At 36.6% G+C, this 25622-nt stretch overlaps 1 protein-coding gene across 5 annotated transcripts in view; it reads right to left on the reverse strand.

The window, feature by feature from the left end:
• rdx (BTB/POZ and MATH domain-containing protein rdx) overlaps positions 1 to 25622 on the reverse strand; it is a 69930-nt gene that overhangs the window by 17706 nt on the left and 26602 nt on the right. For 2 of the 5 annotated variants that reach the window (XM_034973765.2, XM_034973763.2), the window contains 2 exons: positions 21192 to 21227; positions 3151 to 3316 (listed from right to left, as the gene is read on the reverse strand). In XM_034973765.2, the coding sequence (XP_034829656.1) occupies positions 3151 to 3225 (75 nt within the window). In that variant the 5' untranslated portion in view covers positions 3226 to 3316; positions 21192 to 21227. Of the gene's footprint in view, positions 1 to 954; positions 1080 to 3150; positions 3317 to 21191; positions 21228 to 25622 lie in introns of those variants that run through there. The other 3 variants (XM_034973766.2, XM_034973764.2, XM_069502114.1) reach the window with 2 other exon arrangements.

The following is a 25622-nucleotide window of genomic DNA, read 5'->3' on the forward strand; positions in this document are numbered from 1 at the left end:
ATATTAGTGTGGATTCTTTAGTATTCTGTTTTATTTTCAAAAATAAAGAAATGGGGGACGATCAAAATTGACAGATTTGGATAATTTTTGTTATGTACTGATTTGTCGACACTTATCTATTTTTTATTGTTACAGAATCTATGAAAATCATTAGGTAGTTTTTGCCAATAATAAAATAATATCTGTCAGCGGAGGAAACTATCCTAATTAACTTGTGTCCCTCAACAGGGTCAGTTAGGGCATTTGTGATATCTGTATTTTGTGTAAATACCTTAAAAGATACATTTATATAACAAACACTGAAAATACCGATGCATAATCTAGTTTAAATATGTTGTTACTTACTAAACCAGATATTTTTAATTTTATCGTTGATAAATCGTCATAATGATATCGTTAATTTGTAGAGCTCATATATTTTGTAATTTGTAACAATGAAAATAATATTGTACAAAACACATAATCATTATTAGGTATTTAAGTCAAGTTTACGATACCATTGTGGTTATTTATGTACTCGGTTTCCTTATAATTTTGCCAGTACAGACAATGTAACGAACTACGAACCTTGATACTTGACAATGTGTACTGTTGACTGTTGTATACAATCTCTTAACTACATTAAATTGACAAGCCTAAATCTATTTTTATCCTTTTCCACAGGGAGCTTTATGAAAGGAAAGGCAATATGGTGTGAAGACCTGTCATTTTAGTTTAGAGATTGTTTACTACAGAATCAGCTAAGTACAATTATTAAAGTAATAAGACAGTGTGGACACGATTTAATTTAAAAAATAGGTACAATTACTAGTTCCATTATATCTAATTAAAATAGCAATTATGCTTCTCAAATTAAATTAAAATATTGTTTTTATTTTAAGACGTCATGTCACACATACTCATAATATTCTTATATTAGCTAGATTTCAAAAGTATAGCCCTCTCAACACTTACATGTTATTATAATCAAAATTATTTTGATTGGCTGAATTTATGGCATCATCCATCTGATTGGTTGACACTTTCTTGTATTGGCTAGAATATTATGTACAAGTGCAGTACACATCCACCCGATGCATGTGTCAATTACAATCTACCACGTGAATCCGAAGCTAACGCTTACACGTGTCTAAACATACCTAATTACCAATGTAAGTCGGTAAATTTCCAAGGAAACGCCCGTGAACAATTCAATTGTGCAGTAATACTCAAGACATTATACGCAATTAATAGACAGTAAATAGATGATACCTATTTTATTTTATTTTTTTATTTTTATTATTCATGTACCAAAAATTGTAGTTACAAAGTAATAATAAATTATTAAACCTATTATGTATATGAAACTAAAAACCGTTATAATACAATAATTGTAATCGAAGAAGACCTTAATAAGCCAACGTACCGCTGCTTGCACCGAGTTTGAAACGCCGTTATCTTTTGCGAACCAAATAGATTTTGGCAAAAAGTACCAAAAAAGTTAATACCAGGCCGGCATCTAACTTACCGAACGGTCGTTCTAATTTTCTCAGGCATTTGTATGACAAATAAAACATAGTTTACTAGGTTTGAAGTCCATGAATTTTGGCTGCTTTTCATCTTTTTCTTATAAATCACCCTTTAAATATCTCCTAAATATCGATTTCTCAGGATGTTCAATCGCAAGCATTAGCGGACTAAGGATATTATATTATTGTTTAGACCTTCATCCAGTGCTATTAGATCTGTACAATGATTTGCAAAGTCGTCACCTTAAGACGATACCACATTATGCTTATCTTGTTATATTCATTATTCTATTCGTATGAGAATATTTTGTTTTTGAAGCGGTCGAACAATTTAAACAAATAATTATACATATCAAGCCAAGGTATGGAACCCTCGATGCGCGAGTCTGACTCGCACTTGGCCGGTATTTTGGCCTCGCCTTTACAGTTAATCTAGTAGTCGTGATAAATCTATGGTGGATACAAATTCTTTCGTTCCTTTAGAAAGTTGTCTGCTCATACCTAGTTGCATTAGGCAAGAAAACATGAGCCTAATGTAGTAGTACCTCTAAAAAATCACATTTTATTCGTTTCCTTGTTGATGTTCGTATTAACACAATCAACGTATGCGTAATATTTCAAGAGCAAAGATAACTACCCTGGTAAACATTATTATCATCACTCAGTTGCGACTTGTCAGTTGTGTCTTGTGAGGCACAATCTCACAATAGATTACTCACGTGCAGGTCTTAGGTAATTCATTTTTCTTTTTTATTTGTAGAAAAGCTTGACACATAATGGTTTTTGATTAATAATTTATGCAATTAAAAATGGACTAAATAAAAAAATAATGGTTGCGATTTAATGTCAGGACAATAAAGAATCGGGGAGGAAAAATCAGGTAAATTTAAACCACACGTATATTCCTTATTGCAATGTCGCTGTATATTGCAATTGTACATACCCGTTCTAACTTGGTTTCGAATACCATCGAATCTTCATAATCATCACCATCATCAACCGATAGACGTCCACAGCTGGACATAGGTCTCTTGTAGGGACTTCCAAACGTCAAGGTCTTGCACCGCCTGAATCCAGTGACTCCCTGCGATCTCATCTGATGTCGTTTAAAACAGGGTTTGATTTTGGGCAGACGAAATGTAGGTTTTTTGAACTATGTGCCCTGCCCAGCCCATTGTCACTTCAGATCCCCAACCCGTTGAGCTATGTCAGTTACTCTAGTTCTACTACAGATCTCATTTCTGATTTCACGTAGAGAAACTCCAAGCATAGCTCTCTCCATCGCCCGCTGCGTAACTGAGCTTTCTATGAGGCCCATAGTTAGCAACTATGTCTCGGATCCATATGGCATCACTGGCAACACGCACTGTTCGAAGACTTTGGTCTTCAAGCACTGAGGAATTTCGGGCTACAAGACATCTCGGAGCTTCCTGAACGCCGCGCCTGCTCAGCCTAGTTGAATTCGGCGGCCACCATCCATTACCATCGAAAAAGAGTTTCCATCTTAGGCGGAGATGATGCTGAGTAGAGCTTAGGTACTTTGCTCAGCCTTTACTTATTTTAGCGAAGGGCGACGGTCCCGGCTCAAGACCCTCAGCAATGAGGAGTACGTCACTGAGTCATGTTATAGTTGCACCCCTACCTGTGTAAAGCACCAGTTCTCCGCGACGGGCGTGTTCCCGTCGTGCAGCGGGCTGGGCACGCGGCTGACCGCCATTCCGGCGCCGTTGGAGGACACGCGCGCCGACTGCGGAGCAGGCGCGCCCCCGCCCGACGCGCCACCGCCGCACTCGCTGCCCGCCCCGAGCCTGCAATTTTATTGCTAACATGAAGTGCCTTATCCACGACAGAACTATAAACGGTTCAGGAAAATGAGCTACCATAGATTATCTACTATATTACTAGAGATAGATGTGCGACTTAAGATTTCTTTTTCAAAGTTACGCGTGTGCTCACATCTAGAGGGCACTAATAGCGCGCTAGGCGTGCGAGAGCGCGAAAATTTAAATGCTATTTATAAAAGTACTTTACTAGCATATTTTATATTTTTGAATTTGAACATGTTTTAAAAAAATATCAATAATTCCATTAACGTTTGTTTAAAACATGTTTAAAAATATATATTACAAGACTGACTTAAGATACTAAATTATAAAACACTATACCTAGAAATAAAAAGGTTTTAAGGTTTTGTAAAGTATTTTATTTTCATAAATTCGTAACTAATTTTATGTACCATAAAATACATACCCAAATTCAAGACCCACGAGATTGTGAAATAGGTAACGCTCAAATCCAAAATTTTTGGTTATTTACTTTTCATAACTTTCATATTACTACCACAACTGGTGTATTTCAACGATCTTCAAATTGGTGATTGCAAATTTGACAATTCGTAACTAGGTATATATTTCATCATCAGTCTTGCTTTCTAAATGTTGTCCTACTATCTCTTTTCATTGTTTAAATGGTTTCATAGAGAGGAGTAGCCGGGTTTTGGAAAGCCATGCAAACATCTGAAAAAATAGTAACATAAAATATGCATTAGTCTATACTTACTTATTGTACTTAATTAGTTGATAGTTGATACCTATAATATAAAAATAACTTAGTCAATAAAGTTCAAAACAAATGTTGTAAGTACACCTAATTACAAAACAAAAAATTTACAGAATTAGTAGGTAGTTAATAATCCACAGCAATATGATAAATGCAAAAGTGTGTCAACCTGTCTGTATGCTAGCTTTTTACAGTAAATTTGTGTAACCGTATATGATGAAAGTTAGTACAGAGATAGCTTGCATCGAGGTAAGGACATAGGCTTCTTTTGTCACGGAAAAATCAAACAGTTCCCATGGGATTCTCAAAAACCCTAAATCCACGTAGACAAAGTGGTGGTCAGGCTATCTCTGTACCAAACAGATGATCTGTTTGGTACAGAGATAGCTTGCATCAGACGGTTGTAACTTGTAGGCCACTTTTATCTCGGAAAATTGGACTGCTCACGGGATTTCTAAAATAGTTTTTTCGAGCTGACGAAATCGCAGGAATTATATAGGTATACCTAGTATCATGATAAAATACCTAATGTCCTAATGGTGCCTTAATGGTGCACAGAGTTTGACTCATTGAAGTAATTTTGAGTTAGATTACGAGTGAGCTGATTTTATACTTACCGAATTAGTCACATCCAGACACACATCGAGATCTCCGTGGCATTTTTCTGCACAAATATTATATTCACAGAAAAATCATTTCACAAAGCAAAAACAAGTCCGTAATCCGTAGCCGTGGTCAGTCGTTCAGGCATGAATCGAGTCCGTAAATCAATCCTTAGAATATAGTTATCGAGGTGGTGAAAGGAAATACAGACTACAGAGTCCTGTTATTAAAGCAGGGTCAGATAAATTTAACAGAAATATAAATATTTACTACAGCACACGAAAACATGAAAAGTTGGTTATAATCACAGAGGTTATAATTTATAAATGTCATTAAAATTACAGCAATGTGCCCGCCATCTGTTGACGTCTTTTGTAAACTGGTATCTATTTGTTTAGCCGTGCTCGCGCTTAGATGGCACCACAAGCGAATTTCAATTTGCGATTTTTTAATGTTCTGGTGTTGCACCCCTATGCGAGCTACTTAATAGGGAAATAAGATACCGAGCGGACAAAAGGTAGGAACCAAAATGTCAGTTTAAACAACTCTGGCTCTCGTGCGGTGCGGACATCGTATAGTTTGGTGCCTAGGTTACTTTTGGTCTCACAAAAAAAAGTATTTAGGTATATCTACTTTTTAATTTTTTTTAGGCATAAGTACATACTTTTATTGTGTTTTTTTTCTATATCGGACATTAAAATGTTATCCATACTTCCATAGATATAATTATTATACTAATATTTTAAATGCGAAAATGTCTGCTAAATTTTCACGTTGACATTTGGTACAGATATAATTTGCATTCCAGGGACGGATATGGGCTTCTTTTTGTTTCGGAAAATCAAAGAGTTCTCATGGGATTTTCAAAAAAATCTAAATCCACGTGGACGAAGTCGCAGGCATCATCTATTGGTAGGTACAGAGATAACTTGCATTATGGAGACGAACATGGGCTATATTTATCCCCGAAAATCATTCCCATGGTTTTTTTAAAACCTGAATGTATGGGGGTCGCCGGTATCATCTAGTATTTTACAATTATTTAAATTACTGTCCTATAAAAGATGTCCTAAGATTATAATAACGAATGTCTAATGCAGATCAAATATTATATTCTTTTACCCTTTTTTAAAATAATAAAATGTAACACACATAACAATGCGTTGCAATCAGAAGGTAGGTATGCCAGTGACCTACTGGCCTAATGGCAATACTTGAAAATTCTCATGGAGTAGAATGCAAGGCGAAAATGTAGCAACATCGTAATACGCCAATCAACAATCGCGATTTCGCATCCCAAATCTGGGCCGCGAACATTTTCATTCGTTCGTTCCAGTACGCGCACATCGAGCGTGACCGTTACCCTTAGCGACCAATAACTCCTCGGTTTTAGAAGACTTAAAAGTTTGAGTAACTTTTTTGCTTTTAGGTTTCGGTGTCGTCAAAATGTCGAGACTCGAGAGTATGTCGAAGTAGGACGGCACAATGCAAGATATTGCTGTCCTGCGAGACTTTCACGAGGTATACTTCGATTACCAAATACACGTTAGAAACTGTGTCAGTTTCATCACCGCACTGCATCCGTTCACGGCTCGCGTGCGGTGCCTTTGTTCAACGTTCAGCAGCTGTGTGCCCCGGTAATTTATTAGGGCGGACACGGCCTCCTACAGGCAACCTTATCCGGTAGAGAAGCCACTTCGTTGCGACAACCGAATAGCAACTCACTGTCTCGAATTTCGCTTATCACGTTATTAAACAACAAAAGGAGCGGAGGAGTTAAAGGAGCGGACTGAAAACCGAAAGGTCGCCGGTTCAAATCCCACCCGTTGCACTATTGTCGTACCTACTCCTAGCACAAGCTTTACGATAAATTGGAGGGGGAGGGGAATATTAGTCAGCACACAGCAATTAACTTGAATAATATTCTTTAAAAAAAAATAGGCCAGTAGAAAATACACAACCCTACTATTACATAAAGTTGTGACGGTGGTTATTGGTTTTTAATTAAAAGTCAAAATATGAATATTTTTTGTGACTAAGCTTAGCAACAAATTTGAATTTATACGCAGTGTTTTCATATTGTTCAGTTATTAAGGATTATTCATGGCCGAATACACGCCCAGTTTGCACACGTTTGTAACATTCTATAGTATTTCCATGCCAGCAGTGAAATCGCTTAGAAATCTCGACAAGAGAGAGCAGAGTCGTGCTTATAAGGTGGACGTGGAGTGGGCTATTGTGTTCTAGATTTTTTAAATTTCTTTACCTTTATTCGTTCGCAAATATGGTTAAGGTTTAATAAGCTAATAAGCCGTTCTTGCAAAACGGGGACAAAGGGAAACAGTTATTGTAACAAATGGCGATTAACGTGTAACGAGTTACAGACGTCGCAAAAACTGTCCAACGAGTCAGTAACAAAAGTAGGCTACATTAATTTTATTAATCGGAGCGACCCAGAAACCAAATATGTTGATGGAAGACGTGTTGACGGAATGACAGGATTAAGTCATAGTAAATAAGATAATTGTGTGTTTTACATGTTAGGGTGAAAATTAGGTTTTTAGTTAATTGCCAGTACCAACGTAAGTGCAACACACCTGGTTCAAGTTCGTCCTTTGTTCCGTTCTTTAGGTTTCGGACCTACCATTAAGATGTAACATTATTTGCAGAGGATAACTAAAGTATTTTTGTCAAGATATAGAAATTGTGTTTTTAACATCGATTTGTTTACAAGAGAGAGTTTGTGAGAGTTAAGAATCTTGCTAATCGGTACGAGAAACCAGGATATTATAGTACCTAATTTTAAATTGTCGGCGTTAGTGCCATCTAGGAAGACTAAGTAAAATTAATATTTTTGATTGTGTAACTACAGGATATGATTGAATGCTTACGTTACAGCTTTTACAATGACATGATAAAACACAAAACATTTAATTCAATTTAAAACATCTTTATTGCTTAATACTATGCCAAAAAGTACAGGATATGCTTAAAAACAAAGGGCGACCTTATCACTACCAGTGATCTCTTTCAGGTAACCCATACTTAAAAACTTATAGAACTGTAAGATGGGGAGTCGCTATGCAACACAAACTTAGCAACAGTGATTTTGATAGCCTCCAAATTGTCAATATGTAAAGTAAAATTAATATGTTTTTGTTGTTATAATAATTATTTTCAACGATACCCACAAGTCTATGTCAATCGAAAAAAATATTTAACCTCCATTTGCTCCTATAAGAGCCTCCCTTAAGTAAAGTTTTCGGCTTTATAGTCCCATCCATGTGAACACGACGGAAAAATGTAAAATACGGCGTTTTGTGAACAAGATATTTCCTTTGGTGAGATTGATCCTTAGGATCTAGAGAAGAATTTAAGAAGTGGAGTCATCAAGATATTTGATGTAAATTTTGAGGTGGGGATAACATTCAGTCTGATCTTGACACCTACATCAGTCAAACTACTAGACAGGGAACATTTTATAAATCTAAGAGTTCCCATGGGATTTTTAAAAATCTAAATCCACGCGGACAAGGGTGCGAGCATCATTGTGTAAAATATAACTATTTTAGAAGTCAAAAAGACTAGGATAGAGAATAGAGATGCATCTGAAACACTCTTAAAACAGATAATAAAAATATGTTTTAGTATATCTTTTTTACTGAGTTTTTAGTTCGAGTGGTTAATTTTTTTTCATAGCAACGAATGGTGATAAGATATCCGATATAAGCGATCTGTTCGAGGTCGAGCCACAAATTTGCCACTGTGGCAAGTAGAGCGGCCCGAACGACCTACATCTAGTTTTCAGTTAACCGCTCCTATTATTGTTAACAATAGCGTACCATATAACTTAGATTTTCCTTGTATGGCATACATTTAAAAAGTATATTAAGATACATAGTTTTAAAGGTTAATAACGCATATTTTCTACATAGCAATAAATTGGTAATGTGGATTATCTGGTTCGGTGTCATTAAATCAATGAGTTTAAGTAATAACTACAGTACGACAAGGCTCTCTTGGCACTTGAATGACAAAAGTCAAAAGTCAAAAAGTCAAATGATTTATTCAAAATAGGTAATTAATAACTCTTTTTGATGGTCAGATGTTGGATTTCTAAGATATAGTGGTGATATAGTGGGGACAGGGGGGCACTGTTGGATAACAAAGGCTTAGAATAATATTCAAACAAGAACAAAGGGGACACTTGACGGCAACGTTAGTTCCGATTTTCGCCACGCGCCAAGATAGCCTATAGCTCGCACTGTAAGTGTACATGTATTTTATTTTTGCGTGTAAACTATCGTGCATGGAGTTTGCATGGAGTGTGCCTGAGGGTGATCTTGATAAGTGCTTTTTACGGTTCCGTACCTAAAAAGGAAAAAAGGAACCCGTATAGAATCACTTTGATGTCTGTGTGTCTGTTTGTCAGTCGTGTCTGTCAAGAAAACCTATAGGGTACTTCCCGTTGACCTAGAATCATGAAATTTGGCAGGTAGGTAATTCTACACAAGTAAAGGAAAAAATTCGAAAGTCGTGAACATGTGGTTCCATCACAGAAAAAAAAATTAAAATGTGTTCATAAACAAATTCCTAATTAGTATTTGCAATTTTCAATGTACTTTCGCTTAAGGTTCGCACTTGGCCGGTTTTTACATCCTGTCGGCACTCCGAGCTCTATTAACATTAGCCATATTAGCACGTCGGTGACGCGACTTGCAAGTTTTTAGCTATCTCAAAATCGGCCAACGTGCCTAATATAAAGAAGTTTTCACTTCAATAAAGTGCTGAAAATCTCAAAATTCTCAACATTAACTAAAATGGTTTTGATGCGTCCGTAGCTTAACACGAGAATGATGAAAAGCCAATATTAAAAAAACATCACAAAAGTTAAGTGTAATTTATTTTGGGCATTTTTGAATATACGGTTATTTTGAAAAGTCAACAACCGACAGAGCTTGAGCAATCTCCGTGGCACGTTTCATCGGTCTCCCGGGCTCTTATTATAGATGTCATTCGACCTGCTAGTATCTTCTTCTATATTTAAGTCCTCGGACGTAAATTCTTGACTTATGGACTTCTCTAATTGTTTTGCATTTACGTAGTAAGATTTTTTAAGATGGCCATATCACAAGTATTATGATTTTAAAGAACTACATATTATATTCTATTGTTTTAATCCATTGCTGCGAAAAGGTGTCTTACGCTTTTATTAATGACCGAGTCAATTTCTTATACGTACCTATTCATCACAAAATTTATTGGTCCATTAATATGGGTTGCCTGGTAGAGATCACTGTAGTGATAAGGTCACCTTTTGTGTATAAGTATTTAAATTAATAATTAACTAATATAATGTGTATATTTAAAATAATTAACTATGTCCTATGTCATTATCTTTTTCTGTATGCAACAAAGTGAAGACACACTATGACCGACCAATGGCCCCGTAAATGGTTAACAACAATGGTCTTCTGTGCATATTAGCAATGAATATAACAGAGCGACACAATGGTAATAGAATGAGGACGTAAAATAATGAGTGCAGATAGGTGTACGATTTTTTAAATACAAATGCCTGTATAATGTATTTTTTGAACGCGCCAAAGCCAAGGGGGGAGGGTCACCAAGTGAGCAATGCCCTCTTAACGACAACTGCGTACTATGACTCAGACGTCCTGAGGACGACCTGACAATAGGGTCCTCGACTGGGCTTTGAAGGACGGATTGTTTACTGAGTAAACCCTCTGCGATATCATGTCTTTGTGTTGCGCGAATTAATACACAAGGTTTATGCGCTTAACATTCTACTTGTCTGACGGCAAATTGTACTTACAGAGAATCGCACAGCGGTGAATTTACTATTTGGAATAGGCTAGGCATTATTGTTCATTCATTTAATTTAAGGTGCGTTTGTTTGTTTGTTGGTTTATTGGTTTTTTCTTCAATCGCGCCGCATTAGAGAAACCCATCGACGTATTTTTTGCATGGTTATAATTTAAAGAATGGAGTATTCTGAATTCATATCTTGAAAAATCAAAGAGTATCTACCCACGAGATTTTTAAAACTTAAAACCATGCGGACGAAATATCGGGCAAAGTATTTTCGGATTTTTCATATTAAGTATGATGTATAAATATATACAAAATGATACACTTACTGACTGACATATCAACGTACAGCTTGAATAGCCGGGTCTATAAACTGGACATTAATTTACATGCAGGTTTTCTTTTAATAAAGAAAAATTGTAAAAGGTTCATTATATTGAATATATGATGAACTAATACTATGTTAATAACTAAGATATTTTGTGTGAATAAAAGTACCTACGGAAACAAGCGAATAAAATACTAAAAGTTCAGAAAAATCCAAAACATTACCTTTCTAATAGAGTATAGGTACTTGTATTTTGTGGTTAAAAATTTTGGCCGTACACGCGTACAGTGATAAAAACTAAAGTGATAAAAAGTGACTGAAAATTGATATAATAAAAAGCTTTATTCCACAAAACGGATACAAGGTCAGTGCTAGTCGTTTGAACACATATGGCTCACCAAAAATTGATGCTGCAAAAATATTTTAAAGCACTAGTTAATCTCTTATGTTAAATTAAGCGACAAATAAATAAACCTAGTACATGACTTGTATAATATCAAGTTATCACAGACATCCTTAGTTCCGAAAATTTTGAGAAATGCCTTTTTTCCATTTAATCGACGATGTGTAAACATCAAGTTATTACACACAATAAATATTGACTACTGATCCGCCCTATCATCGCTCGCGTGGCATTTCTGTAAATGCTTTCTTAGCGGGACTCTACGTTAGTTAAATAGAGAAAATCTACATTTTTAGACCTATCTGCATGAATTATTGTAAGTTGATATGTCAATATTTATAGTCCTAACAAAATGACTCCTCACACGCCATTTTAACTCTGGGTCAACAGTCATGTCAAAAGTACGGTTCACCTTTGAAATTAAGGACTTATTTTACGCGTCATATTACATTTTGATATCGTAGTCTATCTGCTACCTCATCATCGATCCTACCTTTGTCATTACTTATTATACCAAGACCCGTAGGGCGATTGTCTAAAACCTGCATCAATCACTATTACAATCTCAATTGTTCTGATTGGCTGAATTTGTGCGATTCTTGTTGCAACAATGCATTGTAGCCAATAGTAAGCGAGCGTTAACCAATCAGAGATGATTGCGATCGTGACATTGTCGCTGTCAAACAACCGCGGTAGGGCCACAGGTTACTGGATAGCAATGTGACAATTGAAACCCTAGAAGAAAATGCAAATCTGTCGATTTACGTAAGTGCTAAGTAGGATTGAGCACGTTGTTATTTATGGTTGTTATATAACACACGAACTATTACAATCAAAGATTTCAGTGGGCTATGGTTATACAAATGTTGCAAAGAGCAATACTTATCCGAAATTATAATAATGAAAATGTAAATTTAATTTAAAATAAAAAACCGGCCAAGTGAAAGTCATACTCGCGCACTGAGGGTTCCGTACTAAAAACGTATTTTTTCGACATTTTGCACGATAAATCAAAAACAATTATGTATAAAAATAAATACAAATCTGTTTTAGAATGTACAGGTAAAGTCCTTTCATATGGAACCCCACTTGGTATTATTAGTAAACTTACTTTTTAAAAATTGGGAAAAATCACGTTTTTTAATTATTTATTTTTAAAGTGAATTTATGACTTAATATTCTGTGAATATTTCGAGCGTCTACCTATTGCCGTTATCACTCGAGAAAAAGGAGCAAAAAAATTACGTTTGTTGTATAGGAGCCCCCTTAAATATTTATTTTATTCTGTTTTTTAGTACTTGTTATTATAGCAGCAACAGACATACATCATCTGTGAAAATTTTAACTGTCTAACTATCACGGTTCATGAGATACAGTCTGGTGACAGACAAACAGACGGACGGACAGCGGAGTCTTAGTAATAGGATTCCGTTTAACCCTTTGGGTACGAAACCCTAATATTAAAAAAAAAACAAATTTCTGCCACTCTAATGGTTAAATGTAAATTAAGACTGAAAAGAAAATTTTACAGACAAACTGTACAAACAATTTTGTGGACCGTGATAAGATAGTAAGTTTAATAATAGTTTTTTAAGAAATAAAATATAATAAATTAAATTAACCATCTGACATGGTTAATTTACGCCATGCGCCATAACGGAACGCCAAGTGACTTCACTGACTTAGCGCTGGATAGCGATGCGGTGTTGTTATGGTTTGTCGTGTGGAAACGGTAATTAACTAATCGCGGACTGCGGAATAGTTATCTGGTAAGTTTAGTTGAAATGTGTGTACGATAGAATCGATATTAGTTTCTAATACGGTGGAAACTCGATTAACCGGACTAATTGTTGTCATTAGGGATTCGGATAATCGAAAATCCGGATTATCGAATGTATGAAGAAAAGCGGGTTTTGTGCATATTCTTCTTCTTTTCGAGTCGACGGTCACCTCAAACACGGGCAGCCCAAAAAGCCGCAACCGCGATTGCTCGGTCGGCAGCGTTGTACAGCTCCTCGTTCGTGCAGGCTGTCGGGCACGCAGGGCACCCAGTCATGTGCGCAATGGTCTGTTTCGGATGACCGCAGATGCACTGTGTATCATGTACCGAGATAAAGCCCCACCTCGCCAAATCCACCCTAGACCTCCCCACCCCCGCTCTGAGGCGGTTGAGCGACCTCCAGACAGGCCAGCTGAGACTGTATCCTTCGGCTAGTCTCTCCCTCACGCTGGTGTTCGGACTCGGGGTACCTAGCCGTGACCTCCACATAGCAAGACGTGTAGTTTCAGCGGACTGCTTGAGAGGCTGCACTGAGTGTAAGAAGCTATTCCTTGTGCATATTATTATGTAGTTCAATTTAATAGTATTTTCAATTTTCAAAGTAAGATAACTATACCAAGTGGGATATCATATGAAAGGGCCTGTACATTCTACAACAGATTTTTATTTATTTTTATGCATAATAGTTTTTGATTTATCGTACAAAAAATAACCAAGTACAGAACCCTCGGTGCGCGAGTCTGACTCGCACTTGGCCGGAAATTTTCGGTTGGTAGTCCGGATAATCGCGAATCCGTATAACTGAGGGCCGGATAATCGAGTTTCTACTGTAGTCGGTTGTCTTGGTTGTCTTGCAAACATTGATATCAGTTTCTAAAAGGCGGTTGTCTTGCAAACACGCAATTGCTTTCTCACAATGAGTATTACCTATCTACGTACATAGTTGTTGGATTTATTTGCGGAGTTAGCGATTCGGTAACACATAGATACAGTTAAAGAGAATCGTGGGTGTGACGTGTAGTATAATCAAACATACGATATAGCCAAGGTTAGGGCACTCGTCATACTCTTGGTCCGTGGCAATTTGTAACAATAACTTCTCAATGTCAAAGCTTGTTACCGTGTTAAATACGTATATATAATTTGTTTGATATATAATTATTTATTACAAATGTACGTATTTTTATATTTTTTGTATAATATTTGGGGTTAAAGTATGTACCTAATATACCTTATATTGAAAAACTCAAAGACCTTTTTCGAAAAAAAATATATACATTTAAGTAAGTAATTAAATTATTTACCGTCATTATCTGTATATTTTTCACATCTCAAGGGAAGATGATTTAATAATATAAAAATATGCCTTTGCAATAGAATTCTGGGGATTGACTCTACAAAAACTATGAAAGGCATTTTGTACTGCTTCCTGAGAACAAAATTTTTCCTTACAGGAAATGATCCAATTTGCGGAAAAAATGGTAATCAGTTAGGGGTTTGTTGAGCAGTGCAAGGTCGTGCTTTATCCTGGAGCAATAATGGCGAAGATCGATTGACGGGTCGTGAACCGGACTTGAGGTCGCCAATCGCATCAGTGTTCAAAGTGCTTCACAATTTAGACATCAAGTCAACCAAGTGGCCAACTACGTTAAATTAAAATAGTAACTTCATACTTTATGAGGTATTAATGAGCAAGCAAAAAACATTAAAGAACATAATATAATATTGTGTTGCTGGTACAAGTTCATAAAATATGTATATTAATTACTTAAATTATCACCAATGAATCGTTGATAAGATTTATCATAAACACATTATTTACCTACTTCCTAATACATGAAAAGGCGATTTAAATACATGTATAATTTGTGATTATATTATATTCTGCACATTAAATATAAGTTTGTAATATTTATTAATGTATTAAAAATATTACATATGTAAGTATATTGTAAGTACCTACTTAAAGCAGGATGTTTTACGTGCAAATTGCCTCGTTCAACCTGTTTGTAGGCAAATCAGTACAGTAGGTACAAAGTAAGGTTGTATAGAATTAACGTTTTGCGGAGTCGGCACAGAGGCTGACGCGGAAATACATGACACCTCTATTCGTCCGTCATCCGAGATGGACGAGGACGCACAAGGTGACCGCTTCACGTGTCGCTGACGATCACACTCCGCTTTATAATATTATGATACAGTCAGAACTATTATCCGCGGTCAAACCTACTTTTAATTGCAAAAAACATAGTACTTTGACTAACTATAGAATAGTGCTTTTGACTATAAATATGGGTAAAAAATGGTTTTGACTGCGCTAAGGCTGCTTTTATTTTTTTTTAATTTTCATGTCATCTATTTTGAAATTTTTATTATTTATTGCTGTAATACACATTCAGCAATAGAAACACGTATTCTGTGAAAACTTCAACTCTCTACCTATTAGGGTTCACGAGATACAGCCCACTCATATACAGACAGACGGACAGACGGACGGACGGACGGGTGAACGGGCAGCGGAGGCTTAGTAATAGTGTCCCTTTGGCAATTGGCACCCTTCGGGTAGGTACAGCGGGATGATTCGGTAACTCAGTGTCTAACACTGAATATAAATAGTCAGTGAGCTCATTTGACATTGGCTGGTTCCACATTGCGGCTTCCCTGAGCTATATTAAAATAATTTTTCGTAGAAAACCTTTCATCATCATCATGATCAACCCATCACCGGCTAACTACAGAGCACGGGTCTCCTCTCAGAGTGAGAAGGGTTTTGGCCATAGTCTACCACGCTGGCCATGTGCGGATTGGTAGACAGAAAACCTTTAATGGATTCAAAATAAATGTCTAATGGGATCGGTGGCTATCATTGAATATTAGTCACTGAGTTAGCGATTCAGTAGGCAGAACCCTAGAAAATAATAATGAGTTATTCCAGCTAGGAGTTTTGAATTTTGACCAACCTATATAAGAAAGTTTGGCCTTTTTTGCCGTTAACAGCAGTTTTGACTGTAACATTGTAACATTCTTTCAAAAACGTTCGCAGCAACGAAACATTCAGCAACACAACTACGTACCTACTTAAAAATTGCATAAGTTCCAAGTTATTTTAAAGTAGGTACCTTTAAAAATTAATTTGAAAATCGAAATAGATAATAATGTTTACGAAATTCCTAGCTATGACGACTGATACGGGTCGAACATTAGAATATCAGGTAGGTATACTATTATATTTAATCTGCTTGTACCGTAAATCGGTAAAGAAACTAATAAAATATGCCATTAACTAAATAATTACCTAAAATATACGTTAACACTCGCTCTTTTGAATAACAGAATTAGGTATATTATTTTTACAGTGATATAGTGTAAAATACTACAGACATTATCTTGTTCTACAACAAATATTTATCAACAGGCTCAAAGCGGTTTGAAAATAACACAATTGTAATGAAAGTTTATCTTTTCAACAGTAGGTACGTGACATAATGACTTAATCAGAATTTAATGTTATAATAAGTAATAATTATGAACGTGATAATAGTACGTAAACGTGCCAATGTTAGTACATATTTCAATTTAAATTGTAAATAGGTAAGTATAAGAAATTCCAATAAGTTATTTAAATATTTCAAAACTAAGTAGGTTTATATAGATTTTAGCTAAATTAGTATTATTATAAGTTATTTATTTACAAAACGTTAAAAAGTTTTTACGTCTAACCTTGCATTTATCATTATTTCAACCATCATTATCATGATAAACCCTTCATCGGCCCGCTACTGAGCACAGGTCTCCCCTCGAAAGGAGAAGGATATGAGACATAGTCCGCCACGCTGGCCAAGGGCGGATTGGTAGACTTCACACACCTTTGAGAACATTAATAGAGAACTCTAAGGCATGCCGGTTTCCTCACGATGTTTTCCTTCACCGTTAAAGCAAGTGATATTTAATTGCTTAAAACGAGCATAATAATTATTATAGCTCCGATAAGATTGTGCGTTCAAAAGAGCTGCATGCCCAGGATCGAACGGTGTAGTCCTGTTGTCCCCGTTAGCCATATCCCCGTTAACGGGGACATCGGGATTTGAATAAAATTATTAAAAACTTATCCCGTTGTCCCCGTTGTCGTTTCCGTTTAACGGGGACATCGGGATTTGAATAAAATTATTAAAAACTTATCCCGTTGTCCCCGTTATCTATTCCCCTTCAACGGGGACTGCGGTAAATTAATAAAATGAGTAATATTGTAATCTAAATATATAAAAGGAAAAGGTGACTGACTGACTGACTGACTGACTGATCTATCAACGCACAGCCCAAACTACTGGACGGATCGGGCTGAAATTTGGCATGCAGATAGCTATTATGACGTAGGCATCCGCTAAGAAAGGATTTTTGAAAATTCAACCACTAAGGGGGTAAAATAGAGGGTTGAAATTTGAGTAGTCCACGTGGATGAAGTCGCGAGCATAAGCTAGTATTGTATATGTTACTAGCTTCTGCCCGCGGCTTCGCCCGCGTGGCCTACAGGAAACAAAAAGAGTATTTTTATTCAGAAACAAACATTATAACATCAGGACGCGCACCCTGCACCAGCACCGAATAACACTAACCGGCTCGTTGGAAAGCCTGGAGCACCGCAGAGACGTTAGCTCTCTATGCGTGTTCTATGGCCTGTATAATGGGGAGTGCTCTGAAGAGCTTTTTGACCTCATTCCACCCTCTTTTTTCTACAACCGCACCGCGCGCCACCGTAAGGAATTTCACCCTCACCATCTGGGTGTCTGGTGCACTTCGACCGTCCATTGCGCCAGATCCTTCTTTCCACGCACGTGCAAACTGTGGAACCAACTCCCATCGGCGGTGTTCCCACTAGATTATAACATGGGGTTATTCAAGGGGCGGACCAACAAATTCCTAAAAGGCCGGCAACGCATCGGCGGCTCCTCTGGTGCTGCAAATGTTCATGGGCGGCGGTAATCACTTAACATCAGGTGGGTCACCTGATGTTAAGTTGCCTGCTCGTTTTGCTCGCTATATCTATTTTTTTAAAAAAAAAACGTTCCAACACCCATTTCATCCCTTTAGGGCGGGATTTTCTCGTTGTCGTTTCTTAGCTGACACCTAACCTCAAGAAAAAACCTAGTTTCCAAATTTCAAGTTATTAATATCAACAATTTAAACGGTCCCATATAAACTTTCATCCCCTATTTTACCACCCTTATGGGCGAATTTTCCAAAAATCCTGAAATACGTATTTCTTCATTTTAATTTTAATTTCAAATACCAATTTTCGTGCAAATAACTTGAAAAATGACGGACTTTTATACAAACTTCCATCCCCCATTTAACCCACTTAGGGGTGGAATTTCGAAAAATTCTTTCTTAGTGGATACCTACTCTTTACAAAGAATAGACCCTCCAAATTTCATGTCTTTAGGACCAGCAGTTTAGGCTGTGCGTTGATTTCACATCCGATCCGAGAGTCGACATTATTATTTAATTAAACTAAGTAGGTACCATATACACAGTTTTTACACTGTAGTGAAATTGTTTAGTAAAAAAAAAGATTCCGACGAATTGAGAACCTCCTCCTTTTTTTGAAGTCGGTTAAAAACTAAAAATCATAATCATGAAGGTGTGCTTTACATTATCTTCTTCTTCTTCTTATACAGGAAGATTTTTTGGTTTTGCACAATTTTTATTTGGTGGTTCTATATCGTTAATGTTCCATTTCCATTCATAATTTGTACCTTTTTTGAAATAATTTTTTTACCTTAAAATAAGCAAATTATGGTCATACTATGCGCGCATACAAAGCACGCTATAATCACGCTAGCTGACTCTGATGTTTTCCCTTAAAAAAAGTACCAAGTTGGACAAACTTGGTACTTGGGTGAAATGGGGGTTGAAAGGTTACACGTAAAACCTATGTTGTAGAAGTTAGAGATATGAAAATTGGCAATTAGGTATTATACAGATTTTTATTATTTAAACTTAATAACCTAAATGTCGATTTCCCCGTCTCTAACTTCAAAAACATAGGACTTTCATATAATCTTTCACCCTTCATTTCACCCTCTCAGGAGGGGGGGTGGTGTTCTCAAAATCGTTTCTTAGCTGACACTTACGTCCTAGAAGGAACCTACCTTCCAAATTCCAAGTTTGTAGGCTTTATAGTCTTAGATTTCGTGTTTACTGTTTGGTCAGTGAGTGAGTGGTATTTCTATATATATATATATAAGAAGAAGAAGAAGAAGAAGAAGAAGAAGAAGAAGAAGAAGATAATGTAAAGCTAAACACCTTCATGATTATGATTTTTACTAAACAATTTCATTACAGTGAAAAAACTGTGTATATGGTACCTACTTAGTTTAATTAAATAATAATGTCGACACTCGGATACTGTCAACGGGGGCAGAGTACGGAAACAACGGAAAGAATTTTTTAACAATTTTATTCATTTACCGCAGTCCCCGTTGGAGGGGAATAGATAACGGGGACAACGGGATACGTTTTTAATAATTTTATTCAAATCCCGATGTCCCCGCTAAACGGAATAGACAACGGGGACAACGGGATAAGTTTTTAATAATTTTATTCAAATCCCGATGTCCCCGTTAACGGGGATATGGCTAACGGGGACAACGGGACTACATGGATCGAACCCCCGAACTGCCGCATAGGAGGCGGACGTCTCAAACTCTTAACCACTATGCTATCACGGCTCCTTCAGTGAACCCCTAATATATTTTGAAAACCATTAAGTAAAACATGAAATAGCGTAAAATGCATATTGTGCATTGTGCAGTTCTCAGGTTAGACACCTGTACTCACCGGTTCGGAATACAGGTTCAACTGAGAAGCCGCACCGGCGAGAAACTTTCTACAAAAGGGTCTAAGGTTTCAAATCTTGTTCTAGATTTTAGAAATCCAATTTCAAAAATTGTTATTAAAGACCTGAGTGCCTGAAGAGAAGAAAGGTCTCTTTGCAAAGGCTTACAGTTTTAAGGAAACAAGATGCCTAACCTCCGTTGTATAACCTCGCGAGGAATCGATCTATCGTCAAGCTTAATGGAGAGTTGACGTTACGTCATGACCTTAGTGGGTCGGTATGTATCGGCATGATGACGTTTGGGCACACGAACCTAATTTAGCTGGCCTAACTATGGTGAAATGCATAGTGTGTTATGTTTTAGACTAGCTGATGCCCACAGCTTCGTCCGCGTTAGGTTTTTAAAAATCACGTGGGAACTCTTTGATTTTCGGGGATAAAAAGTAGCCTATGCCACTCTTCAGTTCTTTGAATATAACCCCATGCAAACAAATCAAATCGATCCGTTGCTCCGTTGTTTTGCACGATGCACGATTGAAGAACTAATCAACAAACAAACTCACTTTGGCATTTATAATATGAGGAGTGATGAAGAGGTATTTTTAAAATTATAAGCTAGCTAATGCCCGGCATGTTTTGCTGTAATGCCATTTTTGTTAGAACGACTCGCGCCAGCTATTCAAGCTTACAATCATAATAATCAAGCTATCACAACATTGCCAATAAACACCTACATACGTCAAACCCTTTGCGTCATACCTACGTAAAGAATCTATAAAGATAAATAGCTATATCGTGATTTTAATTTATTTTTTTATAGCGCGTTTCTACATTTTTATTTTAAATCCATTCAAAACGATTCACCAGTTTGTCTGTTATGATAAAACAGAGTAGATAAACCAAACCTGAAAGCTGTTCTTAGATTTAAATAATACTTTTTTCTTTTATATGTTTCTCTTAATTTAATAGAAATGACAGAAATATTTTTTCAAGATCTCGAACCTCTTTGCCCCTAGTGACCAATTTCAAAGGTTTTGCTCTTATCATTATTTCATAAAATGAGTAGTTATGCGCTGAACGCTGTTTCTATTCACTCTACATTGGGGCCGATTCTCTTGAACACAATCTCTAAACTAAATTAACAGGTCTAAAGTGCCATCCTTTTTCGCAAGCAACATTATGAAAGGGATAGCAATAAATTTAGACGTGTCATTTTAGTTTAGTTTAGAGATTATGTACAACGGAATTAGCCACAATGTTCACCTTAACCTTGTACTTTGAGTGATAATAATGCTACACGTCTACCAAATATTTATGTATAATAATTAAATTTTGTTACGTACTTCAACCAAGACGAGCGCGCGGATTGCTGATTATACCTAGAAAGCAAATATGTAAATGTTATTTAATTACAGCAAGAAGGCCTAGAGGACGAAGGTTTGTAGCAAAAAGATAATCATGGGCAACGCGTAGCGAGGATATTAAGCTCCGAGGCGGAAGCGAGCGCCCCGAGGCCGAGGACACGCGGCAATTCACGAACCGAACGGCAAACCGTTGAAGCAGTTGAACTTTTGACCACTCTTATAATATGTTGTTTGTTCCCTGTTGTGTTGGAACTTGGAAGCATTTTTTAATATAATTAAAACATTATCCGTTACCTTTTCAATTCATACAACTATATCAAAGCTAAAGAAGTTATCCGTACATTACGAGGTGACGTACGTACCCTATACTTTGGCAGTGAAATTATTTTGAAATGATTACGTAGACTAACACGTTTTAAATACAAAGTGCAAGAGTTTACGCGAGTCGATTATGTAATGCACATACGTGAGCGGGACTCGAGCACTCGGCAGCGGCCCGCGGGGATCAGAAACTGATGTAGGCACGACCTGCAACTCATGCGGTTGCGGTGGCACACGCAACAACCCGACAATATTTGGCAACGCAGCTATTCGAAAGCAACATCGATATCAATGAAACGCCGCATAAAGACATTAATCTAACTGGGACAAATTGATTTATAACTCCAACAAGAAACTGTGCCACCTCGGCCCTACTGCAACACGTTCTACATTGTTATGGCATGAATATGCAAACAGGTAGAGCCAGAGATAAACGCGAACAATAAGATCGAAGTGACGACTACGCGGAAATACAAATCGTAGCAATTTGGTGATGAAAGGCTGGATTCAACTGGCCTTAGGCTTTATTGCCCTATGAATTATTAGATGGCTAAACGATTGGCAGAACCTTGACTTCGGTCTGGTAATAAACTACGTCACCCTACTTCCTCAAACATTTGCGAGGGTCGTCACTCTCTACATTTTAATGCTGTTTTAAATTTTTGTTATCCGGTTTCGGTCCAATACTTATTACACTTTTCTGTAGAATGATATAAGTAAATTAAAAATCGCACCTGGCAACATAGCGTTTTTGAAGTAAATGAATAGTCCAGACAAAACACCTTAAGAGATGGCGTTGATGACGCCATGAACGGGCGAATTAGGGGAACCTTGACGGCTAAAATATACATACTGTTTAAATAACTACACAACGAACGGTGTAGATTGAAACTTTTATTTGCGTAATGATGCAACAACATAATATTTCATCAAAGCCCATTAATTAATTAATACTGAATGAAGCTTAAAACATAGTATTGTATAGAAGCCTGGAGATATCTGGTTCATCGAAATTGTAAGTTTAACAATGGTTTTAAAAACATACGTTCAAAGGTCAGCGGTATGAAAAAAACAGTGGGTCGGTTATTAAAATATTTATTAGCCCTGACATCGCAGATCTTTGTGGGTGTGTGAGTGTACTCAAAAGGCGCACATAATTGATGTGTGTGTGTCAAGCAGTGTAATCGGCACTAGTCGGCTCGACAGCAGCCGCATCGAGAACGCGACCCGGTTCGCCGATCGAGAAAGCATCTACAAAACTCGGTTGAGGCCGCACACTATAACTATACAACTTGTAAATCTTCGAAAAAAAATTACCCGACCATACATAACATATTAATGTTTTACGCGACCTCAGTTACAGGATTAAACCAATGTTACGCGCGCCGTACTTCAGTAGCGAACCTCGAAATCTATCGAGGTTTTATAATGGTTAACTTCCGTATGCTAAAGATATCTTTTATCTCAATGGCGATTTGTTGCTAAGTAATTAATTCAAAATTTCAAGAATATTAGATTACTTGATTTTACATAACATAACATATCCTTAACATTGAAGTAAAGAACGGTTTATATTGCTAATTAAAACAGCGGCTTCGGGCTACAGTGCAGCCATGTTGTATGAAATAAACCGGTCAGTGTGAGTCAGTCTCGCGCACCGAGGGTTCCGTAATTCAGAAGAAAAACGGTAAAAATCACTTTTGCTAACGAACCGCATAACTAACTTTGTTTGTAGAGGTTTATCGTTAATGTCACAAAAACCATGTTAGTTAGAGCGGTATTTAATTTTTCCTGTAAAATATACATGCATTTCTACTGACCATAATTATTACAGATTTTCCGATTGGTAAACTTTGGAGATAAGGGTGGATCGATATTTTTTTCAACATTTTGCACGATAATTGAAAAACTATTATGCTAAAAAAATTTGTTATTGTTGTTTAGGTTATTGAAGTCGGTTTTTATTTTTTTTTGAAAAATTTTTATTTCACAATTTTTAATGGCCCCATTGATATGATAAATATGATATGCCTGGTAAAAAACCTACTGTTTCAAAGAATCATTATAAATCGGTTTATATTTGGCGAAGAAATCGCGTAACAAACATACAAAAAGACATACATTCGAATTGAGAACCTCCTCCTTTTTTCAAGTCGGTTAAAAATATGCTATGCCTGGTTAAAACCCTACTGTTTACAAAGCTATAACACTGATCGCGAGCTATTTGCTCTTATTAATTGAGGAGTTCCGTTCTCCATCTCCGAAGATATTCATTAGATCTTTACCAAATTAAAATGGGACCACCTTGGAAGTATGTCCCACAAAACAAAAAAAGAATCATCAAAATCGGTTCATAATTGACGGAGTAATCGCGTAACAAACATACAAAAAAATAAAAAATAAAACATACAGTCGAATTGATAACCTCCTCCTTTTTTGAAGTCGGTTAAAAATACTTGCAATTGCCTAGTTAGTACAGCGCAACAAAAACGGGGTCAATTTTGACATCGTAATGCATTTGACCTACATGACATGAGTGGTGAGTTAATAAAAAATTTAGTAAAGTAATATTCATGAGCGTTCATTTGTAGGCTCACTAATACTCCAGTCAATTTAGCTCAAATAAAAAATAGGGGTAAGGTTACATTAATTCGCATAGAGCTGAAAATTTGTACGAATGTTTGGAACACCATTTTAAATGAAATTAGTATATTTAGGTAATATATAAAACAGATTGGGTAAGTACAAACATTAAAACCGTCCATAAGTTTAATAATATTAATTACTTAAGTAGGATAAGCAATATTTCATTAAACTATTACGGCCAGTGTCGGTTTCGGGTCACACTACGCGGTAAGGGGCACAAGGTAAAAGATGGTACATTGAAAGCGGCCTTAAGCCCAATAGCGATCTGCGACCGTGTCGCTTCCTATTGGCGTGGAGGCGACAATGCCAGTACTGCCTCCGACTGCATCGCCGCGAAGGTGACGGAATCGCAAAGGTCGATCACCACTTTACATTTGTTCCAGGTTGGCTTCAAATGGTTCATTTCATCATCATAATAGTACCTACTTAATTAATTTTTCACTCCTTAAAAAAGATTCCTCTGAAGTTCTCCAAGAATCTCAAAATCTCACTTGAAGCCTTGCAAATTTTTAGGACGTTAAAATTTTGGAAAAACATCACTTAATTTAAGTATAAAGCTTCTGTTAATATAACAACGCTCTTTTTTAAGCGAAAACTTAAAGCTGCAGCCTAGGCCCTTGGCCTTAGGTTTTAGCTATACTTAGGTATTTAATAATAAGATTTAAACACTTTACTGGCAATACGTAATAATGTACAACATCCACGGAATTTATCTAAGTATGCATCAAGTGACATGATAAATTCGAAATCAAAGTTTGAGCATTGAAAGTTATTTATAAAACGCACGATACGACCTCACCAGTAACAACTTTTCTTTACCGAAGTGGGGATTGCGGACGACATTCTAATGATTTCAGTGACTGATGTGCTTTAATTGCGTTGCTATTTTTATTTCACTCAATATCACACCCTAGTTTTTTACTGGAGATATTAATATAATTTAGAAATTACAATATTAACAGGTATACTATACTATATATGTATATGTATAGGAGAACTATACTCGCGTTACTGATTTCTGACCGAAAACTATGGATTGCTGCTAACATATCTAATCAATTTGGTCTAAAAAATATATATGCGATAAAGTGTTATTATACAGAACTGTTGAGAGTAGTTTACAATTTTCTGTAAACGATCGGCGTTGCGGACATATGCTTTTACTGGCTTATGCTCGCGACTTCGTCCGTGTGGACTACACAAATTTCAAACCCTCTTGGCGTAGAATTTCGCAAAATCCTTTTTAGCGGATATCTACGCCATAATAGCTATCTCCAATTTCAGCCCGATCCGTCCAGTAGTTTGAGCTGTACGTTGATAAATCAGTCAGTCACTCAGTCAATCAGTCAGCTTTACCTTTTATAATTACTAAATGATGCCCGCGACTTCGTCCTCGTGGATTCAGGTTTTAAAAAGTCCCGTGGAAACTTTTTGATTTTCCGG

This window comes from Maniola hyperantus, chromosome 12 (genome assembly GCF_902806685.2).
Source record: "Maniola hyperantus chromosome 12, iAphHyp1.2, whole genome shotgun sequence".
Taxonomy (NCBI): Eukaryota; Metazoa; Arthropoda; class Insecta; order Lepidoptera; family Nymphalidae; genus Maniola; species Maniola hyperantus.